We start from the raw sequence: 26576 nt of genomic DNA, 5'->3' as shown, positions 1-26576 counted from the left end.
GGTGTAGCTCAAACGTGGAACATGAAGGAGATACAGCAGGTTTGGGGTACAAAAGAGGAAACAGGAAGATGACTTTGACATAGGCTATCTTGAGTTTTCTTAGGTAATAGCAGCATACGTATTTAGCATGTTCCAGGAAATAGTTGAAGCTGTGGATGAGGAACCAAGGGAAGAATTCAGGACATGGGATATTACTCTAATTTTATCTACAGTAAGGAGATGACATTTCAGAATAAGATGACATGATGGAAGGAAACTTTGTGAAGTAAGAAAAGAATAGGGCTAGAGAACTTTCTGGGCAATGTTTGTTTTGAACAGGATTGAACAGTAAGGAAGAGATTGGAGGAGAGAGACCATAATTACCTGAGAGTTCAACTAGAGGAAAAGATAATTTAAAAAAAACAAACAAAACAGTGGGTTGAGAGAATATTATGATTGATCTGATAAGATTAAATGAACAGTTGGTCAGAGTACATAAAATAGGAGTGGTCTCAGAAGAAAGACAAGACCAAAGAAAGCCCTTTGCCACATCAGCCAACCGAGGAGGGTCCAGGACAGCAACAAAAGCACGCAGTAAAGTAATTACAATCAGAAGAATATTCATTTTGTATGATCCAGTGTGTCCATTTAACTCATTTGAATAAAATATAAACCATCAACAGATAAATATGATAGGTTGATTTCACAACATTATCCAGTTTTCAGAATGAATTTAAGTACTTGACCTTCCTGTGATTTGCTTTCATGAGAGCCAAACATAACTAGTGGTATCTTTTTATCTGTGTGTGTGGTAGGCCCATCTTTACCTTTGAGATCTATTTGCCATCAGAACGTGCGTTTTTATTTGGAGCTGAAACATCTCAAGGCCAAAGAAAATGGACAGAAGCAATAGCTAAGGTATTTAAATATCGTATTATTACCCTAAATCCAGAGAAGTTTCTCAACTTGGGGTCTATGGTTGAGTATTAGAGGTCCATGGAAATTTTATGCAAGACTCTGGGAAGAATGTTCATATTTCGTTTGGTTTTCAAAGGTTGTAACCAAAAGAGGTTACCAGCCTAAAACTTTAAGCAGAGAAGAAATTAATGTAGGACCTTGGAGAAATCATTCTTCAAATTAAGGCCGAGTTTTGATGAGTAAGATTTTTTTCAATACTGTAAAGTCATTTCTGTGTATGTCTTTTTATAGGTAGATGTCTTATTCATGGTATACCGAAAAGGGGAAGGGACAGATTCAGTAAAAGATACAAATGGAGACAAACATTTAAGGTTGATATTTTGAAAAATGCCGTACATCAAAAAAGAGACTGTCTTCCTATTTCAATTCTATATATAGCAACAAAAATGGTTTAAGATGCTGCCATTTGAAAATGCATTATTAGCCGTTCAGTTTCAAAACTGATAAGCTTAAATAATTATTTTGAAATTTGGGTTACTTCTAAATCTTTAAAATAGAAAACCAAGATATTTTTTTTTTTAATCTTCCTTCATATCTGTAGATAAAGAAGGGATTTCCTATTTTCACTGTCTTTATTACTTTTCTGTATTTGTTTTAACAGCATTTTGTTCCCTTTGTTGCTGAAAGCTTAACAGAAGCTGACTATGATTTGATTGGTCAACTCTACTACAAAGACTGCCATGCCCTGGATCAGTGGAGACAAGGCTGGTTTGCTATGGACAAATCTAGTTTGCATTTTTGCCTTCAAATGCAAGAAGTTCAGGAAGATAGAATTTACTTAAGAAGACTGCAAGAGCTAAGTAAGATTTCTTTTCCGCTCTCATCTGACATTTTTGACACAGTCTTTATTGCATATGGTAATAGTAGCTTTTACACAAAATGATGATGGCTCACTCCCAAACGTATGGCTAAGGAGTATTAATAATTGTGTCTTTATGGGTATGTCGTGGGTATTTAGTAAAAAGTCTTAAGAAATATACTAATGCTTTTCTCTTCTCCCTTCAGCCACCAGCACAGTGGTTCAAAATGGGGAAAAAATGGATGTCTTACTTTTGGTAGAAAAAGGGAGGTGAGCACATTTTTGCCTTTGACTCTTTATTGCAATCACTCTGGGGAGTGGGTTATTTTGGTTATCTTCTTGGCAGTGAACCCATTATTTTATAGCCTGTTGGAAATTTTCTGAAGAGAGAGTGTGTGTGTGTGTGTGTGTGTGTGTGTGTGTGTGTGTGTGTGTGTGTGTGTACACTCTTCAGTATTAAGAATACACCGGTGAAGCTTGCATATTTTTTATATTTGTTATGACAAAACTTAATGTGAGCAATTATTATAATTTTATATAGATCTAGATCCATTTGGGACATTCACATTTAAGTATTTGGTAGTTGTAAATATATTTTCAGTGTAGGTGTATGAGGACTATAAGTAATATCCTGAATTATTTTTGCATGTGAGTCATGCACAGCTAAAATTTGATTTCTTGAATTCATTCACTTTTTCAATAAATATGAAGCATCTGTTGTGCATCAGGTACTGTTATAGCTTTTGGGAATACAGTGATGAATAAAATAGACATGGTCCCTGCTCTCATGAAGCATGTACACTAATGAGGAAAACAGAATATAAGCAGGAAAAACAAAGTTACACAGTATTGTGTCCATCAGTTTTAAATGCTTGAAGAAAACTAAGGTAAAGAGAGAGATCCTGATGGAGCAGTATTCTGTTTTAGATAGGGTGATTACGGAAAGGAATTTTGGTCAGAGATCTGTAGAAAGTGAAGAAGAAAACCCTGCAGCAGTCTGAATGGTGTTCCAGGCGGCAGGTCAAGAATATTTTGAGGACCCTAAGAATGCATTGTACTTGGCATGTTCAGTGTCTTGAAGGAAGCTGCTATGGGTGGGTAGATTTGATTGAGCGTGAGAGCAGGAAGAAATGATTTCAGAGATATCCCTGGGCAGGATCATATAGGATCTTATGTTATACCACGGGTGTTGATATGTACAGATTTGAACTTTATTCTAAGCATGATGGGAAGTTGCCCAGTTTGTGAGCTGGGAAGTGGAATGATCTGATTTAGTTTTTTAAAAGACTACTCTGACTCCAGATGAATAGGCTATTGGGGAACAGGAGTGAAAATGAGTGTCCAGTTAGGATGCTCCTACAGATGAGAGGATCTGTTGATGGATTCGATGAGTGTAATAGTCCAACATTTTGGGCCTGGGCAATCACATGAATGATGGTGTGGTTTTTCTTTGTGGTTTTTTTTTCAGATAACAAAAATTCAGGAGAGTAGAGGTCAGACACTAGTAAATTAGTAATAGTAGTAGTAGATCAGGAATTTGGGTTTGGAAATGATATCTTTGAGATGTCTATTTGATTGCAAAGTGGGGCTGCTAAGTGAACATTTGGATATACAAGTCTGGAATTAAGTGGAGGGGTTGTAGCTGGAGATACACATTTGACAATCATCGACATACTGATGTTATTTAGCCGAGGAACTGGACGGATTCACTTAGAGAAAGAGTATAGACAGAAAAGAGACTTAAAGATGTGGCCTCAGGGTTTCCGGTCTTTAGAGGTCAGGAAGAAGAGGATGATCCAGAAAACCAGCCTTGGAAGGAGTAGCTGGGGTCACATCACAATTAGGAAGGTAAAGTCTCTTGGACAAATTATTATTTTTTTTAATCTTTTGTCGTTTATTTTAAAATCCCTTACTTACTGATTTGGAATGTTTAGCTCTACAAGAGTACAGGATCAATTCTGAAAAAAAGTATGTAATATAAAAATATAGCGGAATCAGTCTTCCCTCTGGTTATTTTCCTTGCTGGTGACGAGAATAATGACTTTCAACAGTTATCTGAACCTGTCTTTTGTTCCACTCCTTGGGAGGATATCGGCACCTCTCGACAGCATGCAACATGTTGATGAGATGTTTATGTTAGAGTGTGTTTTTTTAATTTACAGGCATAATTAGGATTTTGTGTTTTCACTTATTTATTTCTGGGATTATAATGGTTCATGATACTTTAAATTCTAATTTTTGCTTCCAGATGATGGTTTCTCTCTATCTGAGTACTGTTAATTACACATTCAGAAATACTAATGAGGTAGTATTATGCATACATAGTATTATATTTTTAAAGTACTGACACAAGTATAGTTTTTATAGTCATCTATTAATATTTATGGAATGTCTGCTGCCTGCTACCTCAATGGCAGGAAAAAATGGTCAACTCTCTCTATATATTTATATATTTATATATATGTATTTTTATTTTCAACTCTCTCTATATATTTGTGTATATATATATATATTTTTTTTTTCAGATTATTATGGCTGAGGTATTTTCTTACCATTTTCTCTCTAAGAGGGATTTGACCAGTAGTACATAGGTTTTAATAAAATATAGCAAACATGGATTAGAATTAATCAGTTTGATGAATATTTCCTTAGTGACTATTGTTGATGCACTGTACTCCATCGTGGATGCAAGATAGGGAAGCCAGGAGACTAAGTGTTTTGTTACTTTGTAGTTTCTTGACTTTTTCCCTGGATTACAGGAATCAGGAGTTGAACTCAGATACACTCTTGAGTTCACAAAATTGTTGAAAACTAATGGAATTCCAAATTAATGGTTAAAGCTGCTTAATCATGTGTTTGATGATAATTTTAAAGTTTTTATCTACATGTGTTATTAACAAGTCATGTTGAAAGCACATTTATGAAAGTGTAGAACAAGGAACATGCCAAAATGGGCATAGGAGAAATGCACATACAAATATATACCCAAGTTATTTTCCTTAAATCACTGAATACCTGCCATACAAAATGCACTCTTAAAACAACCATATTTATCATGTACTTATATTCTGGTTTTACTTGGTTTTCCTGGTTTTTCTAAGTGAATAATATTCTGATAATAACAGTAATACAGTGATGAAAATATATAGATCATGCTGTGTACCAGGCACTATTTTCAGTGCTTAAATAGCCTTCTAGTGCCTCCATGACATTGAAGAGAATAATCCATTTTGAAACCAACGTAAGGTCAGTTTGTAACTTAACAATCAAAAGATTTTTGTCTTTTTAGAACAAGTGTTAAGTGTTAATTTACCAATACGTTTGTGTGGATCATTCTCAAGAATTAAATCAACAAATGTACCCAGAGCCTGGGTAAAGAGTGTAAGTTACCCGAATTTAAAATTTCAGCATTTTGTTAGAAAATAAATTTTTTACTAGAAAACTTAAGAAGTTATTTTATTAGAAATTACACACACACACACACACACACACACGCACATTATGTATACTCATACAATGCTTACCTAATTAAAGATAAAGCAGAAAGAAGAGAGTTCAGAAGTGTGAATAGAGTAAAGAATCAGCCTTGGAGATGGTGAGTGCTCTGGGTTAAAAACCCTGACAGGACAAAGAGCATGCAGATGTACCAGTAAACGATGGTGCATAACAGGGTCTCAGATACAGTTATGTATGTATTTACACACACATGCACACATGTCTGTGTGAGTGTATATATATATATATATATATATATATATACACACACACACATATGTACACACACATATATATGCGCATATATATATACATACATGTAGAGATGTATAGTTATGTAAATAAATGGACTTGAGAGGGAATAGTGGAAAAAAAAGAGCAGGTTTGGGAGAGAACTTAGGAGGTGATGAATTTGATGTTACTCATGTTGAGCGTGAAGTGCTTGCATACACCTATGGAGAAACTGCTAGGAGAAAGTTATATTTATGGATCTGATGTTCATGTAAAGGTTAATGGGTGGAGATACAGATTTACGAGTTACCCATATATAGAAGGACGAAAGTGAAATCATTTAGGGAGAGTCTTAGAGTGACAAGGGAAGAAGGAACATGTTGGTTCCTTGATGAATCCCCATCATTTTGGAGGTGGGGGCAGTTGTCAGGAGGGAGAGCTGTCCTGGAATATGAAGCTAATTTATCCAGGGAGTGAGGCAAGAAACCAAGGGAGAGTGTGTCACAGAGCCTAGAAAGAGAGTGCTTCCAGAAGGAAAAAATAGTCAAAAGTGTCAGGTCTGCCTGATGAGGACAGATACTCCATTAGATAAGTGATGCAGACTTCACCTGGTGACTTTGAGGAGAGCAGAAGTGATAAAGCAGAAACCGGATTAGATTAAGGCTGGGAATTGAGTAAATTGAAACAGCTGGTGAGGACAGTTTGTCAAGGATGTCTGGAGGTTAATAGGATCAGCAAGGTAGACGAGATTTGACCCAGGAAGGAAATATGTGTGCAGGGGTTTTGTTTTTTTTTTGTTTGTTTGTTTTTGTTGTTTTAGATGGCCTGAACTTATTCAACTTTAAATTTTAATGGGAAAGAGACACAAAGAGGGAGTCGTTAAAGGTATAAGAGAAAGGATAAGCAGAGCATGGTCTCAATTGTAAGAGGAAGAAAGGAGAAATTGATGGATGCTTTTGGGTGTTGGTAGCTTTCTAGATCTGGTGGTAGGTTGTTGAGAGACACCAATTTAATGGTGTTAATTCTTTGTGAACTAGGAGATAAGGATGACTTCTGAGCTTTTGGCCTGGGTAAAGTTATGAATGGTTGTATCATTTACCAAGATAGGGAATACATACTTCTCTTCAATTACTCAAAAAAGCCCATTAATTATAGTTGTGATTGTTTAAGAGCTGTTGTAATACCATGTCCAAATAAGAGAATTTCATTGCCTTGCTCTCTTTGTCAACTCTTTTGATCTATTATCCCCCTGGGAAATAATGACTATAAGCGAAAGTAGATTGTGTTAGACTTGTCAATGACAGATACAGTTGTGGCTTTAGGAAATAAAACAACTTCCAATTATTCATGTTGATGGCATATAGAGATAGTGAATAATTGAAAGAGCAAGAAAGCAACCAGCTGTAAGTTTTAACCTTTTTTTATTTTTTTGCTAGTAAACGCTGAAACCAGAATTCCAATTTATCAATAAATTTAATGAATTAATTTCACATCTTTTCCATGTCCTTGTCTACCTTTGATTAAAGTGCTAAAATACATTAATGTTCCTTAAAGGCAAGAAAGAGGAAGAACCCTCTGAATTGGAAAAGTTCAAAAATTGATAATCATCCACGGAATATAGTTACTATTTAGATATATATTTTAATCTTCATGGTAATTTTCTCTATATGCATAGCATGGGTGTCTTTAGACAGAAAAATATTGCAATAATATTTTCCACACGCAGCATTTTTGCTCTAAAAAGCTCTAAGCAGAAGGTGTTCCAGATGGTGTCGCTTTAATGTGTATTCTTTGTATACTTTAAAAATTATTATTTTGGAAAACAGAGGTTTCTTGATTACACTTAAGGGTTTTTGGCATGCTATTTGATGCCGTTATTGGGACTGGAACCTGTGCTTTTCTTTTATGGCTCAGTCAGGATTTCTACATGTGAAAAAAAAATCATGTTTTTAAATATCTATTGTTAGTGAATTTTCTGCATCACAAGGTCAGAAGGCATTTTCCTGGACAGTCAGTTATATATCCACCTTCACTGGAATGTTGTATAGATTACATCATCCTTTTTTTTAACGTTTGAAAATTATTTCTTCACTTTAGTCCACACTCTCTGTACATCTCTCTATGATAAATAAGCTACTGTGTTCACCATCTTCACATTCTGTAGCTGCACACCCATTTGTCAAAGACACCTGTTAGTAACTTTTACTGAAAGCTTGTTGGTTACAATAAATATTAGGTTGATGCAAGAGTAATTGCAGTTTAAAATGTTAAAAATAATTGCAAAAACTGCAATTACTTTTGCACCAACCTAATGCAATAAGTATGAATAAATCACTCAGCTGTGTTACCAGAAGTAGAAAAGACTGGCATGGCTTTTCGGATGTAGTTTTCAGATTCCTTGGTTGACCTATGGTAAAGCATAATGAATGCACTTAATGACTCTCAACCCTGACTCCATTCAGTTGATTTTTTTCCCCCTTCTTCCACCTCCCCTCCTCCCACTCTGGTTCAAGCCATTGTTTCTCAGTCTAGTTGTGTAAGACACAGCTCCCTGGCCCATGCTGGTATTATGAGCCTTGTGCTTCCCCTGGCTGAGGCAGTTGGTCGCCAGTCGTCGGCCGGCTGCTCACAGCAGCTCACAGCAGTTCTCGCCAGCTTCTGAATGCTCACGCTGGCTGCCGGCTGCTCACAGTGGCACACGGTAGCCCGCGGGAGCACTCAGCAACCGCGACAGCTCATGGCAGCTCATGCCAACCTCCGACTGCTCACGGCAGCCCAGCTCCAGGGAGAGCTGTTGTTCACAATCTTAGCTTTAGAGGGCGCAGCTCACTGGCCTATGTTGGAATCGAACTGGTGACCCTGGCATTAGGAGCATGGCGCTGCAACCATCTGAGCCACCAGGCCGGCCCTGCATTCAGTTTTAATTGCAAATCCCAGACATAAAGAAGCTAACACTGGGGAATAAACATTTTATGAATATGTTCCACTACTGTGAAATGGATAACTTTTCTCAATTTAGGAGATTAACACCCTAAATTTAAGATTCTTATTTTATATCAACTTTCAACATGTGATGTTTTCCCCTTCTTGAATTGTGTTTTATAGCAGCTGATATGTTAGCAATACTCTGGAGGGTGAATTATCTTAAAGTGGTTTCTAAATTGTGCATGTAATTGCAGATTAAACAGTAGCCAATTGCCCACAATATCAGCTTGACTGCTTTTGTAACTTTCTGATGATTTAATTCAAAGAGATGGTTTAATCTGAATGTTGCCAGTGTAAGCAAGAGATTCTCTCTCTCACCACGCCCAGGTTTTGCAAAAAAAGAGTATTCAAATTTATAAAGTGATTTTTTTTGTTAAAGAGAATTATAATAAAGGGAATGCATGGCTGTTTAACAAAAGGTGGATTTTAAAGTATATATTATATCCTTTAAATTTTATTTCAATCAATCTAAAGTCCCTTTTATACACTAAAATGTAAGCTTACAAACAAATGAGGTACATGAAAAATAACACAAAAGATTGAGAAGATTACTTCTAGATTGATACATGAGAACAGGATAATTTTTCTTTTTCTTTTAAGAGAAGTGTTTTTAACTGGATCTGTAATTCCTAGGTAGAATTTCAGTAGGAAAAAATGAGGGGCCTGAGAGATTAAGGTATTCTAAGAGGTAGAAATGATAGGTTCAGAGAAATAAGATGGACTAGGGAATGGATTCAGTTCAGGTTGGGTTGAACCTTAAGTTCTTGAGGAGGAAGCATGAACCAATGGGCTTAGAAGATAGATTGATGCCATTTGAGTATTATCAGTTACATTTAAATAACAACTTGCCTTGTCTGGAAAGGATTGCAGGCCCTTTACAAGCGTACAGAAGATTTTTTTTTTTTTTAAAGGGCATTCAAAAACTCTTTTAAAAACGAGAATTTGAATTCATTCTGCAGCTGGTGGAACACCATTAAAAGGTTTTGAGCAGCCTGAAGCAGGGCAGTCCCTCGCCTTCCTTTAGGTAATTGCTTAATAGTACATAAAGATGAGGCTGAAAAACTGGAGCCTTTGCTTTTCTCAGGGAATCAGGTGCCTGGACACTTTTTACTCAACTGTTATCTGCAGAAGAAACAAGCTATTTAAAATAATGTTTTCTACTGGATTATTCTTGTGACACAGTCTCTGTATGTGCACATTTTCTTATTTATTTGCTTATTTCTGCCCCAAATTCCAGAGTTTCTTATCTGGAGCTGTGGAGGAAATACTGTATCTCTCTATAAAAACTAAAATGAGGGTGCTTCATGGAAACATTAACTAAATAAAATTTACTATACTCCCATTTCTGGTCATCAAGAAATAAGTGGCCTGGTACATACCCTGTCAGTTCAAACAACTAGAAAACTGGGCAAAATATGTGAAACAAATGGTTTTCAGGCTTTGGGACAATAAGCATTCCAGGACTGTGATCATGGAGAGAAGGGAAACAAATGAAGTAAGGTTTACGATCCTCTTGGTTTCCTATCGGTAGGCACTTTTCAGTTGATAGGATGGAATGAGGAGATTCAAGCAGCATGTGATGGTTTTGCTATGTCGAAGAGGAAGAGAGGAGTTCAGGGCATCTGTAGTCGCTGACATTTGCAGGTTAAGGAGCTATGTAGTGAGAGAGTTTCAGAAATCTTCATAGGAGTTCACTTCCATCTTTGGTTCACTACTAATCTGCATATTTGCAGGGTGAAACTCTTAAGAGGCCAGACAGAAACAACTCGCATGTTGGTACTCATATGAGCTGAACAATTCCCAGAGCTTAGACAGTGTTCGAGTATGTTCAAATTCCACCCAGCCATGTTATACCTCATTAAACACATAGGGCGTTAGTAAAGACCCCAGAAAAGTAAATCCATAGTATCCAGGCCTAACCAGCACTAGAGTAAAGGATGCTGTATTTCTACCTGACTAAGCTTAAAAAATAGACCTCTATAGGATCAGCTCTTCCACAAGTAATTTAGTTGCCTGGTCAAACAGGCAGGTGATACCAAAACAAACATCAACACTCTAAAGGAAGACAACACAATCTTGACACTCAATTTAACACTCACAATGTCTAGCATATGGTTAAAATTACTAGTGATGTGGAAAAGCTACAAATCAGTGGATAGGAACTGACTCAGAAATGAGAAAGATAAGGGAATCAGTAAAGAATCTAAACAGTGATTTTTAAGTATTATAAATACCGGGGGTGCCAAAAAAATGATTATAGGTGGACACTTTGGTCAACATTACTCAAGCAGTAGTTCGCTGTAATCAGAAGTGTCTGGATGCTGATGGTAACCACTTTGAGCACCTCGTGTAATTGCAGAAGTCAAACATGACTTGTATTCATCTTTTGTTATCAGTTTATATTGAGTATTACAATTTTAATGGTTACCTTTCTTAAAATGTGTGTACATTTTCTTGGCACCCACTGTATAGTCAAAGATGTAAAGGAAAATATAAGCATAGTGAGAAAAAAGTAGACGACTAGAAGAAGGACAAAGTGGAACTTCTAAAACTCAAGGATATGGTATCTGAAAAAATTCCAGTGGATCGGCTTAACGCAAGAGTAGACTACATAAAAAAGACCAGTGAACTTGAAGGCACAGCAATGGAAATTATCAAAACTGAAGCACAGAAAGAAAAGACTAAGTAAAATCAACAGAACCTCAGAGACCTGTGGGACAATATCAAGCAGTTTCACGGAAGTATAATTATAATCCAAAAATAAGAGAAAGATGGAGTTAAAAAAAAAAAAAAGCTTTAAAGAAATGTAGTCCAATGTTTTCTAAATTTGAAACAACTGTAAACCCACACATGTATTAAGATCAACATACATCAAGAACGATAGAGATAAACCAGATCAAGACACATCATAATCGGATGCCTGAAAACCACTGTGAGGGGAAAAATAATTGAAAAGCCCTAAAGGAAAAGACACATTAGATATAGGGGCCAAACATGAGAATGTCTTGTCAGAAACCATGTAAACCAGAAGATGGCATAATGAAATCCTTTAAAAGTGCTGGGGAAAAAAGAAAGAACACCCCCCCCCCACCACCAAAAGAAAAAAAAATAGAAAAAAAAAATAACCAAACCAGCAGCTGTTAACTTAGAATACTCTATTTAGCAAAAATGTCTTTCAGATATTAAAGACAACTAAAGTATTTTTTGGCCAAATGCTGACTTATACTAGAAGACTTGGTGTTTTTATTTTTGTATAAATGCTTAGGATATTATTTTTTAAGTCATATTTGTGGGTCTGTTATTTGCTTTTTACTTGTGTTTAAAGTGATATTTAGTTATATAAGTGACTTTATTTTTTATGCAGTCAAATTTATTGGTTCTATTATTTGTGAAGACAGTTCTGGTTCTTGTCAGTAGACTGGTTATTATATTGCAATTTTGAAAACATTGTTTTTATATTAGTCCTGGGACTTGGTTTCTGGGTCTTATTGAACTGTCTTGATTCATTATAGGATATAGAGATGCTTCTTTACATGGCTTTGATGTTCCCTTTAACATTTATGCTTGGGGAATGGACAATTAGATTCATTCTCTCTATAATTAGAGTTCTTCAAAATAACTTCAGATTTTCAAGATGTAAATGAATGTTTCTTTGGAATTCTTAACCAGAAATGTAAAATCATTGTTTCATAATACTTGAAATCACAAACTCCATCAGCCTTTATGTTGAAAATATGTTTTGATGCTTTGTTCAATGTGCACAGAGTTTAGATAAGCATCAGAGAGGAAAGTTGAACTGATGCATGATGCAGTTAAATGTCAAACATCTGCTGCACTAGACGATATATTTTAGGACTCAGTCTTTGACAGGTTGACTCAGGAGTTAGCTTGTCATTGCTCATTCTACCCCTCACTAGTTCACAAGGAGACAGCTAAACTTGCCATCATGGCATTTCTTCTGACTAGAAAGAAAGTTTGAAGTTTGGAACATTCACAGTTAATGGAATGATTATACTAGTATTGTAGGAGGGGCATTGCATTTTGGATTTCTTTTACTGCTTGCTGAAATACCCATTGTAGTTGTTTGTTTAAAAGCAAACACCTTCAAATATTTTATATCAAATTTAGAGCGTAATCATCAGGTTAAAAAAAACAACAACTAAGACTCAAAGTCAACATTTTCTCTTTCCCTAAACTCCTAAATTTAGCAAGACATAATTTTTGCTAGGTCTGATAATGTAGTGGCTTGATAGTTTTCAGGGAAATTATCTGAGCTATACAGTTTCATTCAGACAAATACACCAGCCATAGAATGCTTTTGAGCTAAAGATGATGTTAGATAAACGGAAAGGCTTAAAGCATGTCAGGAATATTAGAGTGTCAGAATTCTTTAAAAAGAAAATTACAAAACCCGAAGGTCAGGGCCGCTGGAGTAGTGTAGAAAACATAAACAATAGATAAAGACGTCAGAAAGCAAGCGATGAAGATTACAGGTGTGGACGTCAGTGAAGTACTAGCAGTTACAGCAAGTTTAGAAGATGGTAGCAGTGAGGATGCGGAGGTGCGAGCAGCTTTGTCCTCTGATTGGAGCATTTCAGGAAAGGAAACCAAAGGGGAAAAAAGGAGGACTTTTGTATTTTTTAAAAAATTAAGGCCAGTGAATTTTGAGGAATATCAAAACAAAATAATAGCAACCCAGAGTTCACGTGGCTGAGCCTGTTCCTGTCTCTTTGGGTTGAATCCAAAGTAGGCCTCTCATAGTTTGGAATCGAAATTAAATAGTTTTACTTTGGTATAAATATACTAAATATGTTGGTGATTAATGGAACTGGTGTTTCTAATCTTTTTGTATCTTGTAATAGGACTTGATGACTTACCCACTAAATGCCAGGCTCTGTGCTCATGACTAGAGATACTGGAATGCTTTCCTTGCTCACCTGAGCGAAGTTTGGGGTTCAGCAGCTAAAATATTCACAGATGGTTTAATGGAGGGCAGAGCGGCCACTCGGGGTTAAGAAGGAGCACCTGTTACACACTAAGCATAGGAGGGACTCAGGGAGAGTGTCACGGAAGGTCCCTGGAGTACGCTTGCAGGAAGAGGTGGGGTTGCCAGGCAAAGAGCAGAAAATATTTATTACAAAGAGAAGGAGATGTCATTATTTTAGTATGTCATGAGTGGAGGGGAAAGGCAAAGTTAAAGGGGAAATACAGGGCCAGATCATGAATGCCTTTCAATCTTGAAAACTCCAGAGCTATAGAAGAACAGTAATCCAAAAGTGATGTCATTAGCTTTACATTTTCGTTTTTTTTAATTTATTAGGGTGACAATTGTTAGTAAAATTACTTAGATTTCAGATGTATAATTCTGTATTACATCATCTATAAATCCCATTGTGTGTTCACCACCCAGAGTCAGTTCTCCTTCCATCACCATATGTTTGATCCCCTTACCCTCATCTCCCACCCCCCACCCCCCTTACCCTCTGGTAACCACTAAACTGTTGTCTGTGTCTATGAGTTTTTGTTTCTCATTTGTTTGTCTTGTTAGCTTTGCATTTTAAAAAGATCATTCTGGCAGCCCTGAGGAGAAGGGGTTAGAGAGGTGGAGAACTGGGAAAGAAGTTCTATTCAGAGGGGTTTTAGTGACCTCAGGGAGCAATATAAGGACCTGAAAGAAGGCAGTGTTGGAACAAGGAGGAGGCAGAATGAATATGTCAGGGAACTGGACCAACAGAATTTTGTGACTGAGCTCATGTGGAAGTGACGAGGTGGAGTGCGAGCGACCAATCTACAGTTAACCCTAAATTCCTGGTGGGATGAGTGGAGAATCGTAGTACCAGCTTGGTATGAGGAGGCAGAAAGGTTTGAGATGACTGTGGCACACTAAGGTGTGAAGGTGTCCCAGAATTAATATCAGTTAGTCTTATGGTTCATTACTCAGTTGTCAATATTACATTTTTCAAGTGTGAAGGTAGGTACTGTTATTATCTTCATCATGCCAGTGAGGAACCTGAGGCCCAAACAGGGTTGATAACTTGTCCAAGGTCACAAAGGAAGTAAACTCAGAACTAAAATTTCAGTTCAGAAAGGGATTGAATTTCTCCCTGTCTTAGCTGTGCTCTTCTCTTGCTTTTTGATCACACGGAGATCTTGTCTGTGAGACAAAGTTATAGCCTGGAGATAGGGATTTGCGAGTTATCAACTGATACTCGGGGGATGAAACCACTGGAAAGTCCTTGGGGTTCATGAGATCGCTGAGTTTACACCTTCATTTTCAGAAAGAGAAAGTGAGTTTGGGAAAGAAACTGACCAGAAAGATAGGAGGAAAAGCCAGAAAGAAGTGTGCTATCAAGCCAAATGAAATTGGGTGGGTTCCCCCACCTCATTCTTTCCCTCCCCCTCCTCCCTCCTTCCCTCTTCCCCCCCCCCTTTGTGTTTAAGAAATGAAATCATCAGTTCTAAAATCTTGAAAAATACAGCCCAAAATATCCTTTAGGAATCACTGGTGATTCTTGCCAGAAAAGTTTCCGTTATGTTATTCAGGAAGAATAAAAGGGGTTGGAAATGAAAGGAGGAGAGACCACAACTTCAGAGAAGTTTCTCTACTCTGTGGAGAGATGTGACTGTACAGGCAAAAGAGGGATTGAGTGGAAACTAGTGGTAGACAGAAGGTGTTTCTTCTTATGGGTGAGACAAGATCACATGTATATGGATTTAAGGATCATCTATCCAGAAGTAAGAATTTTTTTTTTAAAGCAAAATTATAATTTGAAATGCTTTTTAAACTTTACAGAACATTATACATCCGTGGGCATACGAAGTTGGATTTCACAGTCTGGCATACTGCAATTGAAAAAGCAGCAGGTACAGATGGCAATGCATTACAAGATCAGCAGCTCAGCAAAAACGACGTTCCCATTATCGTGAACAGCTGTATAGCATTTGTTACACAGTATGGTAAGTATCACAGTTTTTATTCAACCCCCAGAACTCATAGTATCATTCTTACAATTTTTAAGTGGTACCTCCATTGGACTGAATAAGAGCTCTTTATATGTGTAAGTACATCACTGAATAATAAAAACATAGTCGCTGTTCATTTACATGCTATTCCTTCTCCCAATAAAATTCATTGAAATTATGTAATGTACTTTGACCATTTCCTTCTTCCTTTATCTGCATAAAACTATAAATAAGGTATTGAACGAATCTATATTATAAAATGTGTATAAAGTAAATTAACGGCTCTCTTTTTCAGATGTTACAAACCTACAGTATAGTCTAGGGGGATGCAGTGTGCTGCCTAAGCATGTATTTTTAGAAGTGTTAAACCATGGGGCAATATGTAAAAGAATTTACTTTTTTTGTGCATCCATACAAAGGTGTATATGTGTGTGTACTTCGCTCATCATGCTGTTGGTCATATGTGTATATTAAGAATCATGGTTATTATAATAGTTTCTTAATTGTAACAGATATTTTTTGAACGGTTCATAGGTAAGAACAACTTGATATCTCCATCGTCCAGCTTCCTTTTAATATGCTATAATAGTATTTTAGATATGCCTGGAAAGTGGAAGTATGCCTTTATTTTCATGTTTATGTTCCATATACTACGATTTCTTCAAACTCTTTCTTTCTGCTATAGATTTCCTTAATACTCTAAAAGGTAGACATTTCTTAACTATAGTTTTAATATAAAAATGTTTCTGTCTTTTAATCTGTAGATAAAAAGAGTAAAATGATTGATCTGCTGTTTTAGAATGTGTTAACGTTTTTTGTTCTCCTGAAATTAGAAATGTCTTTGGGTGTTTTCAATTTGAAAAGAAGGTATGATCAGTGAGAGAGCTGCAGTAAAACATTGTGTTATTAGTTTGTTACTTATTTATTGAGAGTCCGTTGTATGCCAGCCACTGATCTGGGTACTAGATATACAGAAGTGGGAGTAAAAAGCTGGACAAACCCATGAATCATGTGTTCCAGCCTGACAACTGACAATAAACTGATATGCAACAAAATATCGGAATAAAAAATTCTATGAAGAAAATAATATTTGGAAATTTATAACGTGCATATTAATCTCTTCCAAGAAGGGTGCTGTTTTAAGTGTTTTACTTATTTCATAAGTAATCGAAGTGCAACTATCATTAATAGATTTCTTGTGTTTGAATTATATTTCTACTGTAACTATCACATTATGCGGGGATTACTCTATGAAGTTCCTTCTATGATAGCATGCTTATGTTTTCCTTATCAGCTGTAACCATCTTTTTATTTGAATAATGGAGAGAAAGAAGGTTATCTTCATATATTAGTTGTCCAGTGTTGTAGCACTCGCATTTCACAGGTATAAATGAATTACATGCATATTATGTTTTGGCAAGAGCATAACCTCATTGGGGATTTTCACATCATGTTAGTTTTGTAATGTCATGGATTCTTTCTGAAGCTGACAAGTGATTAAAATAACTTGACTAACTCCAATGTATCCAATTTAAAGTTTCTCGAGGGGAATCAGAAGTGTCTTTGTGGTATTTATTTGAATTTAAAATAATTAAGCATTAGATTGTTTTCAGCTAAATTTCATACATTATAACTACTTTGTATCTCTAACACAAGGTACATTAACTTGCATATTAAAGTCATAAAGCCAATGAAAGATACTATTTCATTTTGTTTTTTAATGAGCAGAACATGGGGAAAACCCCAATGTCATCAACACATATGGAATGGAAAATTTAATATGAACTCAGAACATGCCCAGTGATTACAGGATGCAGATGTGTGTGTGTGTGTGTGTGTGTGTGTGTGTGTGTACACTCATTGTGCCAAGATTTGAACTTGACCAAGTCCATGGTATAATTTTTAGAATTGAAATATTTTAAATGAATCACGGTAGTTAGTTCTCGGGGAAAATTATTTATGTAAGCAAAATTATGTTCAAATTCACATTAAGTTAACTTATTTGAGTACCAGCTATTAGAAATTCACTCAACCAGGAGCATAATGTCTCAGAAACTTCGTCACAATGGATTTTGGTTTTTCTTTGTCCAATTTGCTTATTCTTGCATTAAGTGGTCGTTTATTGAACACCAACTGGGTTCTTCTAGGCAGTGTGTAGCTGCTGTATACAGAGAATAAGCATGACCCTTGGCCTCTAGGAGTTTACATATTTGTGGGTTAAAGACACGCAAGTGGGCTGACAGTTAATATCTCAAGTGTCCAAAATTCTATGGTAGAGAGGTTCTGGGGTTGGTACAGGCGTCCTTCCGTGTGTGGGTGTAAGTGTCACCCAGAGTGGGGTGATCATGGAGGGCTTCATGGGTGAGGCATAGTACTTACCATGAGTTTTAAGAGAACACAGGAGCCAGTTAGAATGAAGAGGAGGAAACAGTGTGTGCCCATGTGCAGCGTCATGAGCAGCATTGTCTGTTCAGGGAACTCTGTGTAGTTAAATGTGGCCACTTGGTGTGAGAAGAGGGGATAGATACAAAAGGCAGGTGGGTTAGGCCAGTCTGTGTAGGGTCTTATATATTGTAATAACATCCTCAGACTTGCCTTCTAGGCAGGGAGAGGGTGGTACCCAGGTTTGTAGGTATGTTGATAACACCAGTGGGCCTGTATATATCTTAGATCACACTGTCATCATTGCTGAGACACACTGAAGGGTTGCACACGAATAGCAGCCAGGAGCTGTGACAACGTGGTGAGGAACCGAGTGTACAAAAGAACAGCATGTGGGATGGAAAGAAGGGGAAAGTTTGAGAGTGAGGTCATGATGCAAATCTGTGTGACACAGTATTTTTGTTTCATGAGGTGAGAAAGAATGGTTCTGACTTGGACGGGATTGGGGAGCAGGCCATGTTGTATATTGAGATCGAGGAACAAGATAAAGAATATGTTGGGATTGGGAGGTGAGCTAATGAATGAGGTAGGAGAATTAATTCCTCTTAGGTTATTTTGCTTCGTCCATATGTATAAGTATGGTGTGTGTGTGTGTGTGTGTGTGTGTGTGTGTGTTGCATGTATATTGTATATGTTTATTGAAGTGTGTGTGTGTGTGTGTGTGTGTGTGTTTGAAATCTGAGAATTAAAACCTGAGTGAAAATATATATGTGGCAGTTGAAGCGATGAGGTTAGCTGGGTTCACCCAGAGAGTTTTGTAGGGGAGGGGAGAAGAGAAGGTAATTGGAGATGGACTCCTGCAGTCATTAGTAAATATTAGATGAGTGGAATAAATAGAAGACTGGAAGAATAGCCATAGAGGAATGGGGAAAAAAGATACAATCTCATAATGCCATAAAAGCCCTGGGATTAAAATAATTTTAACAGGGATCTGTTTGGAGTGTCAAAGAGTGCAGGGGATTCTCATTAGATAAAAACTGAAAAGCATCTAGAAAAGAGAATTTCATTGATATTCTTTTTTTATAAGATTTTTTATTTAAAAATAAAGCTAACATACAACATTATATCAGATTCAGGTGTACACCATAGTTGTTCAGCATTTATATTACTAAAAAAGTGATCACTATAAGCCCAGCAACCATCTGACACCACACTATCACAATATTATTGACTATATTCCCCATGCTGTACGTTACATCCCCGTGACTTACTCGTTTTATGCCTGGACATTTGAAACTCTTATTCCCCTTCACCTTTCCCCCCTTTTTAAAATTTTTCAATTGTAGTTGACATTCAATATTATTTTATATTAATTTCAGGCATGCAGCATATGATTAGACATTTATATAATTTAAGAAGTGATCCCCCTGACTAGGCTAGTACTACCTGGCACTATATGGTTATCACCATATTATTGACCAGATTCCCTATGCATTAATTTACGTCCCCATGACTATTTTATAACTACCAATTTGTACTTTTTAATCCCTTCACCTTTTTCACCCTGTCTCTCAACCCCTCTCTCAACTATCACCCCGATAAGTCTAGTACCCATCTGGCACCATACATAGTTATTACAATATTATTGGCTGTATTCCTTGTGCTATACCCTATGTCCCCGTGACTATTCTGTGACAACCAATTTGCACTTCTTAATCCCTTTCCTTTTTTCACCCACCCCCTCAATCCTCCTCCCCTCTGGCAAACACCAAAATGTTCTCTGTATCTATGAGTTTGTTTCTGTTTTGTTTGGATGGATGGACCTAGAGGGTGTTGTGCTGAGTGGAGTATGTCAGAGAGAAAGACAGCTGCAGCATTTCACTTACATGTGGAATCCAAAGAACAAAATAAACAAAACAGAAATGCACTCATAGATACAAAGATCATTGATATTCTTGATGAAAGTACTCCTAAGAGAGTGGGAATTGGGTACAGAAGCAAGATTGTGTGGTGAAAGAATTAACAAGGATGTGAGGTGGTAGAAACAAAACATATAGGAAACTCAGCTTGGTTTTGGAAGGAAGAGAAAAGAGACCTGAGAGGGGCAAGGAGGACTTTTGTTTTTGAATCATTGCCTTTGTAGTCACCACCACCATCACCACCACTCCTGTCCTTCTACTACTGATCACTCCTGTTCCTTGGCTTTTATATGGGGCACTTGATGAGTCAATAACTTTGAAAAGGGGATTACCCAGTTCTGCATCTAGAAGAAGGTGAAGGTAGGAGCAGACAGAAATTAATATATAAATATGAGGGCAGAGGATTGAGGAAATGTATACCAAAGAACCTCAGTTTTGTCAGTGAAATTGGAGGCAAGTTTGTATTCTGGGGGACTAAGTGAAAATAGGGCACTTGCTATAAAAAAACGTTTGCAAACAATACTATGAAAAACTGGGGTAAGGGCTGACCGGGGTCTTGCTAAAGTGAGGGTAGAATAATTCATCAGGTTTACATTTTAAATACTAAAATTAGGGGACAACACTTTTCCCTTCATGCATGTTATAGCAACTCTTGGATAATGATTTCATCTCACTCATCGTCCCAACACAAAAATTTGTTCTATTGTTAAGATATCCAAGTGGATTTTTGTTTTAGACTTTTTTCCCATATAACCTTCTTTTTCTTTTTTTTTTTAAACAAAGGTTTAGGGTGCAAATATATCTATCAAAAGAATGGTGATCCTTTGCGCATAAATGAACTCCTGGAAAGTTTCAAAAAGGATGCAAGAAGCTTTAAGTTGAGGGCTGGAAAACATCAGCTTGAAGATGTGACAGACGTGTTGAAAAGTTTTCTCTCTGACATCGATGATGCACTTCTTACTAAGGAGCTCTACCCATATTGGATCTCTGCTTTAGGTAATACATAAAACATAAGCCATCATAAATGCTTACGTTCTAATTGGATAGCTAGATTTTTAAATCTTTCATAATCTGAAAATTTAAGTGAAGGGAGCGATATGCATGTGGCTCAGAAGAGAAATGTGTAAATATCGGTAGTTGTTTATATCTACCTCAAAAGAAATTTATTGTAATAATTGCTAAGTAATGTTTTATATATTTAGTTTTCAGTAGATTTCTTAGTGTTTGCTCTGCTTGAATTTGGGAGATGTTATAGTCAAGTCCATGTGTGCTATTAATTTCTCATTATGATTAAAATGAAAAGTGTAATACAAGATTGGTTTTACAAGATTTGGCACTTTTGGCTTTATCAATTTTTCTTCTTCTTTAGTGTACATAAGGGTAATTTTTCACTCTTTCTTTATTTCCCCTATTCTGTCTAATGAAGTTAAAAAGCTTTGCTACAGTGTAAGAAAACCTATTTAAGAAATAATTTAAGTAGCTTATTAAATGACTAATTTGGCCAAATCTGTTTCACTAAACCTATATTTATATCCATGCAAAACAACTCCTTTTATAGAAACATTACAACAATAAAGACTTTAAAATTTAAACGTTACCTTTAATCCCATCTTTCTAATAGAACTATTTTTATATGTTATTATATAGTCTTTGCCCCCACACCTATAATTTATATATAAATCTTTATTAATATACCACATTTTCCATATATCTATAATGATTAGTTTTTTATTGGAGGGTGCAGCTCACAGCGGCCCATGCGGGAATCTAACTGGCAACCTTGGTGCTACCAGCACCACGCTCTAACCAACAGAGCTAACCGGCCACCCCTCTAATGCTTTCGAAATGAAGATTTTTCAATCTTCATTTTTTCAATTTTTAAAATTTATCATTGAATTATACCATAATTTACTAATATATTTATCTCTTGCACAGTTAATCTGTTTAAAGATTTTTTTTGGAAAATGACCTTGAATTGGACTATATGATATTTCTGTTGAGAAATAGTTTGTTTTTCCTTGAAAGTATTTGTTTACTCTGAAACATGAATGGTATATTTTAAGGTGTTATTTTTGAAATGTCACAAAGCATCCGCAGTTTGAAAAATTATAAGAATGGCCCCTATTTGTATCTGCAAGAAGAATTTACTATTGTTTTAAAATAAAGCTTTTTATAATTTAACTACCTAATTCAGCAGTCGTACTGACTTCCGGACACTTCTCAGATCAATAGGTTTTAACTCCAATCACAAGAAGAGTTGATTGTATAATTTTCTGTGATACAAAATATGAAATTAGCTAATACATCTCTTTAAGCCTTTTTACCTCACCACCCTCAGTTTTGTTTTAAAAAAGATTTTTTGTAATTGAAAACTGTGAAGTTAATCTATAGTATATTTTATAAAGACTTAGTTTGTCTTTATTGTAAAAGTAGTGATCAAAAAATGTGTGACAAATATGCTTTTGCTGAAGGTTCAAATTCAATGACAAAGATGTTTTTAATATCAATTTACCAGGAGGAGGTAGTTGGGAAATAGTAACATGTGACAGAGAAGAAAGTGCTTACCTTTCACTTGGATGTGAATTCTTTGAGGAGTTACGTGGAGAAGGCTTTGAATACCGAGTCTAATAGCCTTCAAGGTCTTTGCTTTTAGATCCAGTGCAACTCACCCTGACCTGTCAAAAGCCCCTACATTGGATCTGACCAGGCTAAACCAGAACCGTCTGGGTGACCGCCTAGGGGAGCTCTCTTTCTGCAACAGAGACAAAGAACGCCTTACAGTGGTGTACCACCCGTTTCTATGCTATATGATCTATTCTTCCAAGAACACTATTAAATTGTCTGATGTCTGTGGAAGAATGATGAACTATGCTGTCCTAGCATGACTTCGGTTGTGTATAGTGGTATTAATAACATTTGATTGAATAGACATAGTTACCTCTACAGTTAGAATGCCATGAGGGTAAATGTTTGTATTATACTAGGGATGGTAGTTAATTCTTTTAAAACTTTTATGCATTTTAAGTGTGTTTTTCCAGGACCCATCAGCTCCAAGTCAGGTAGTTGTCTCAATCTAGTTGTGGAGGGCACAGCTCACAGTGGCCCATATGGGGATCGAACCGGCAACCTTGTTAAGAGCATCGTGTTCTAACCAACTGAGCCAACCGGCTGCTCAATAGTTAATTCTTAATTTCCTTTCAGTATTAGTCTCTGAATGTAATTTGTGTGTGTTCCCTTCTTTTAGAGAGTCATCTACCAATGCTATTACGTCAGTATGACGATGTTTACTTTTATAGATCTTATGTGCAGGCCAAATCAGTACAGAAGGTCTATCAGTTGCAGTTTTGAACAGGGGTGTACTTCACAAGTGTGGCACAGAGTTTCTTACCTCCCCTGGGATCCTAATGCCCTTTACAAGTGACCAGGTACTTTTGAAGACTCATTAATGTGCTGCTGGCTTTTTGTGAATAGAAGAGGTAGGGCTAAGCAGAAAATGAAAAAACTCTTGTTTCTAAAGGTAATCAGGAATTGAGAGGGAAAATATAAGTGCAGTCCCCTTGAGTTACAATACAGCACAAGTTATTTATTTGAAGAAACATCTTTTATGTCCCCTGTGAGCTAGCAGGTTAGACAAAACCACCACTGCACATCTGAAGACTAGAAGTTTGGGGGTTCTTGTGTCTGGGCTCTCCACGTATTTGACTTCTTGGAGTTAGGAAAGTGAAGGGTAATTCCTTCTTGTTCTCTTCTCCATGAATAGCCAGGTTTTGTCTGTGACAAGGGCAGAGCATCCATGCACCTCGAAGTCAGTGTCATAGTTTTCCGGGCCTGCACATGACTTCTGTTGTCACCTTGCCTTTTCCAAAACTGCTTAGGGTACCAGGGCTGGTAAAAACTCCTTTACATGGATCTGCGGGGTAATGCACTATTCATAGTTCTCAGTTGATTTTAGGTTTGGAAAGATTTTTATGAGTTTACAAGGACAAAAAGATAAGAAATGTCATTTTCAAGTAAAAATAGTGAAATTTTTCAATAGCCAGAGTTAAAATACTTTCAGCTTATAGCTTCACTTTGCACTTCACTTTGAGTAATTAACAGAATATATTCCTATTAGGGGAAAATCAATGGGCCATAAAGTAGAAGATAAAATACAACCGTGAGTTTTGAAAGTGCTTCGTTTTTGATTACCAAGTATAAGAACTATAGCATATAGCCATGGAATGTTTCTGTAAATACTTCTCCAGAATTATAGAAGTTCGAATATTTTTCTATTGAAACTTGATTGTATCACTTAGTGAAATATAATTTGTGAATGTTGTTTTAAAATACCGTTAAAAGGCAAATTTGTAATACAGGTTAATATTTTAAGCCTGAAGTTTTTTTTGTTTGTTTTTAACCTTTAGATACCCAAGATGACAAGGAAAGAATTAAAAAATATGGGGCATTTATACATACTCTTCCAGGGGTCAACCGAGCAACGTTGGCAGCTCTAATTGAACATCTTTACAGGTGAGTGGATTTAGGAATTTTATAGTTCATTTCAAACATGGCCCTTAATAAGTCATTATTTCCTGAACATAAAGTACTGTGGTTAACCTTCGACATGTGACTGTGAATCTTTCACCATGTGTTAAAAATGGTTTCAAAATGAAATTTCCCATTAAACTATCACTTTAGTGTCTCTTTCTGTAATTAAGATGCATTTCAGATAAATAGTACTGGAGAGTTTCTTATCTGAATTAAAAATAATCATAGACAGCATCCTCAATTACATCCAGCACATAAAGCAAGAATCTTAAAATGCATTTAAGTGGGAAGTTGGAGAAGAGAAGAGATTTTGTGCTGTAGACCAGAACTCTCCAGCAGGAATCTGTCTGTGAGCACAGCATTTTCTCATAGTGGACTCTTCATAAACTCTTATTTCTTTATGTCTAACCTGTGTCTAACCTGACTCTAATATGTTGGTGTCGGACTGTTGATCAGATGGGGAAATTTTAAAAGTCAAGAACATTTTCTGTGTCAGGGCATGTAGACCCCTGCATTTGGGAGGATAGGAGATGTATTATGGGAGCTTGAGGAATGATATCCAAAGGGTGAGGATGTTTGAAAATTACCTTTTATGTTAAAACAGAAGATTTGTTTTGCTATCAGGAAAAATTATTACAGAGACTTTACTAAGTATTAAATATTCCTTAAAGAATATGTTGTGTAGCTTCCTGCATGGATGCAATACTCCCTTGAACAAATTTGTATGAAGCTGAATTCTACTCAAAGTATCTGGTTTGGATCTAGATTCAGAAATCCTCCACAATTTATCTTTTCTCTTCATCTTTCTTTTCCATCCATTACTTCTCATACATGTAAACCTGTTACGGTAAAACTGGTTTTCTTATTGCACCATGTAAATATAGTCTATATATTATAGTCCTATCTCTGTGCCTATGAAACATTGGAACAGATTTTCTTCAAAAATTGTAATGTGTGACCATGGTGCTACAGTGTATTAAGTTAATATTTCAGACATTGAGTTACACATCATTATTCTTGAAATTGTTAATTCAGCTTTGAATTCGAGATGAGTTCCTTCCCATCTTTCCTCCTTTCCTCCTTGCATTCAGCTGACATATTCTAGCTTCTATTGTGCACGAAAGAATGCATGTGAAGACCCCATGTGAACAGAAATCTTTGATCATAGTAATACATAAATGACAAAAACAGTCTTAAGTCTGTGGTTCCTGAACTGAGCACCAAGGAACCCTGCGGCGTCACAGTGAATTCTCAGGGTGCTGCAAGGCATTTCACATGTTTTAAGGCAACACAGAAATATCAGAACAGGTTTTAGTACAGGGAATTTTGGCATGAGACATGAACTTCTAGAGGAGGGGTTGAGTCATTTTGTGCTGAGGTCCAGGGGGTGCCTCAGATTTAAAGAGACATATGAACTGGGCATGAAAAATGGTAAGTATGAGAAATGAGTAAAGGATATTTTCTAGGAAATAGCTGTGTTAGGAGATGAGATGGTTTGTAGTTGGCTGGCAAGAGGTTGTGAAAGGCTCTGTCAGTCATGCAAAAATATTAGGATTTTACTCCTTTAAGTGATTAGGGGTGACTGATCAAATGTGTTTTAGGGTAATATCCCCTGTAATGGGATGGGGTTAGAATAGAGGCAGAGAAACTCATTAGGAAACAGTTTCCTTGGGCTTCTGAGGAGAAGGCCTGAGTGAGAAGAGACTGAGCGGCAGAATATGAAACACTGTGGAATCCCAACATGTCAGGGCAGAGAAATAAAGGAAGAAAAGAAAATACTATATTATATGTACTTTTGCTAGAAATTAAGGCAGCTGCAGAAAGTAAAGAGAAGAGGGGTGAAGAGTACCAAACGGAAATGCTTTTGCACAATTAAGTCTCAAGAAAGGTGTGAATGTTTGGTATAGTGTCGTCAAAAGTTTGAGGTTAGTTTGGATAAGGTCAGGTTGATTTAGCATTTAATCCATTCCTGCCCTAGATAAAAGATCACTTCCTCCATGTCTAACATTTCCTTAATTCCATTTATTGCACACTGCAGTGTAATTAAAGCAACACTCTCTGACTGAAAGATGCTTGGATTCTAGTAATAGAGGCAGACATGCAGATAAATTTTCCAGAAGTTTACAGCATAATGTGATAAGAGTACAGAAGTGGTTTTGAGAGGGGTGTCCACAGTTATTACATTCTTCTCTATTAACTTGTAATTCTTTTTGCATCTGGTAAATCATATGAGATGATTGCACTTGCTCTGTCTCTGCTATGCAGTTTGACATTTTACTATAAGTTTCTTACATTATCATATACATCGCTGTCATATT

The 26576-nt window shown here is 36.5% G+C and overlaps 1 protein-coding gene across 3 annotated transcripts in view; it reads left to right on the top strand.

Annotated features, from left to right (window-relative positions):
* ARAP2 (ArfGAP with RhoGAP domain, ankyrin repeat and PH domain 2) overlaps positions 1–26576 on the top strand; it is a 186201-nt gene that overhangs the window by 95018 nt on the left and 64607 nt on the right. For all 3 annotated transcript variants that reach the window (XM_019741971.2, XM_019741969.2, XM_019741970.2), the window contains exons 17-22: positions 795–897; positions 1559–1757; positions 1963–2026; positions 15261–15424; positions 20515–20727; positions 24135–24240. In XM_019741971.2, coding sequence (XP_019597530.2) covers positions 795–897; positions 1559–1757; positions 1963–2026; positions 15261–15424; positions 20515–20727; positions 24135–24240 — 849 coding nt within the window. The remainder of the gene's footprint in view (positions 1–794; positions 898–1558; positions 1758–1962; positions 2027–15260; positions 15425–20514; positions 20728–24134; positions 24241–26576) is intronic.

This window comes from Rhinolophus sinicus, linkage group LG02 (genome assembly GCF_036562045.2).
Source record: "Rhinolophus sinicus isolate RSC01 linkage group LG02, ASM3656204v1, whole genome shotgun sequence".
Taxonomy (NCBI): domain Eukaryota; kingdom Metazoa; phylum Chordata; class Mammalia; order Chiroptera; family Rhinolophidae; genus Rhinolophus; species Rhinolophus sinicus.
Note: the sequence above shows the minus strand (reverse complement) of the source record. Positions and strands in the feature narration are given on the sequence as shown.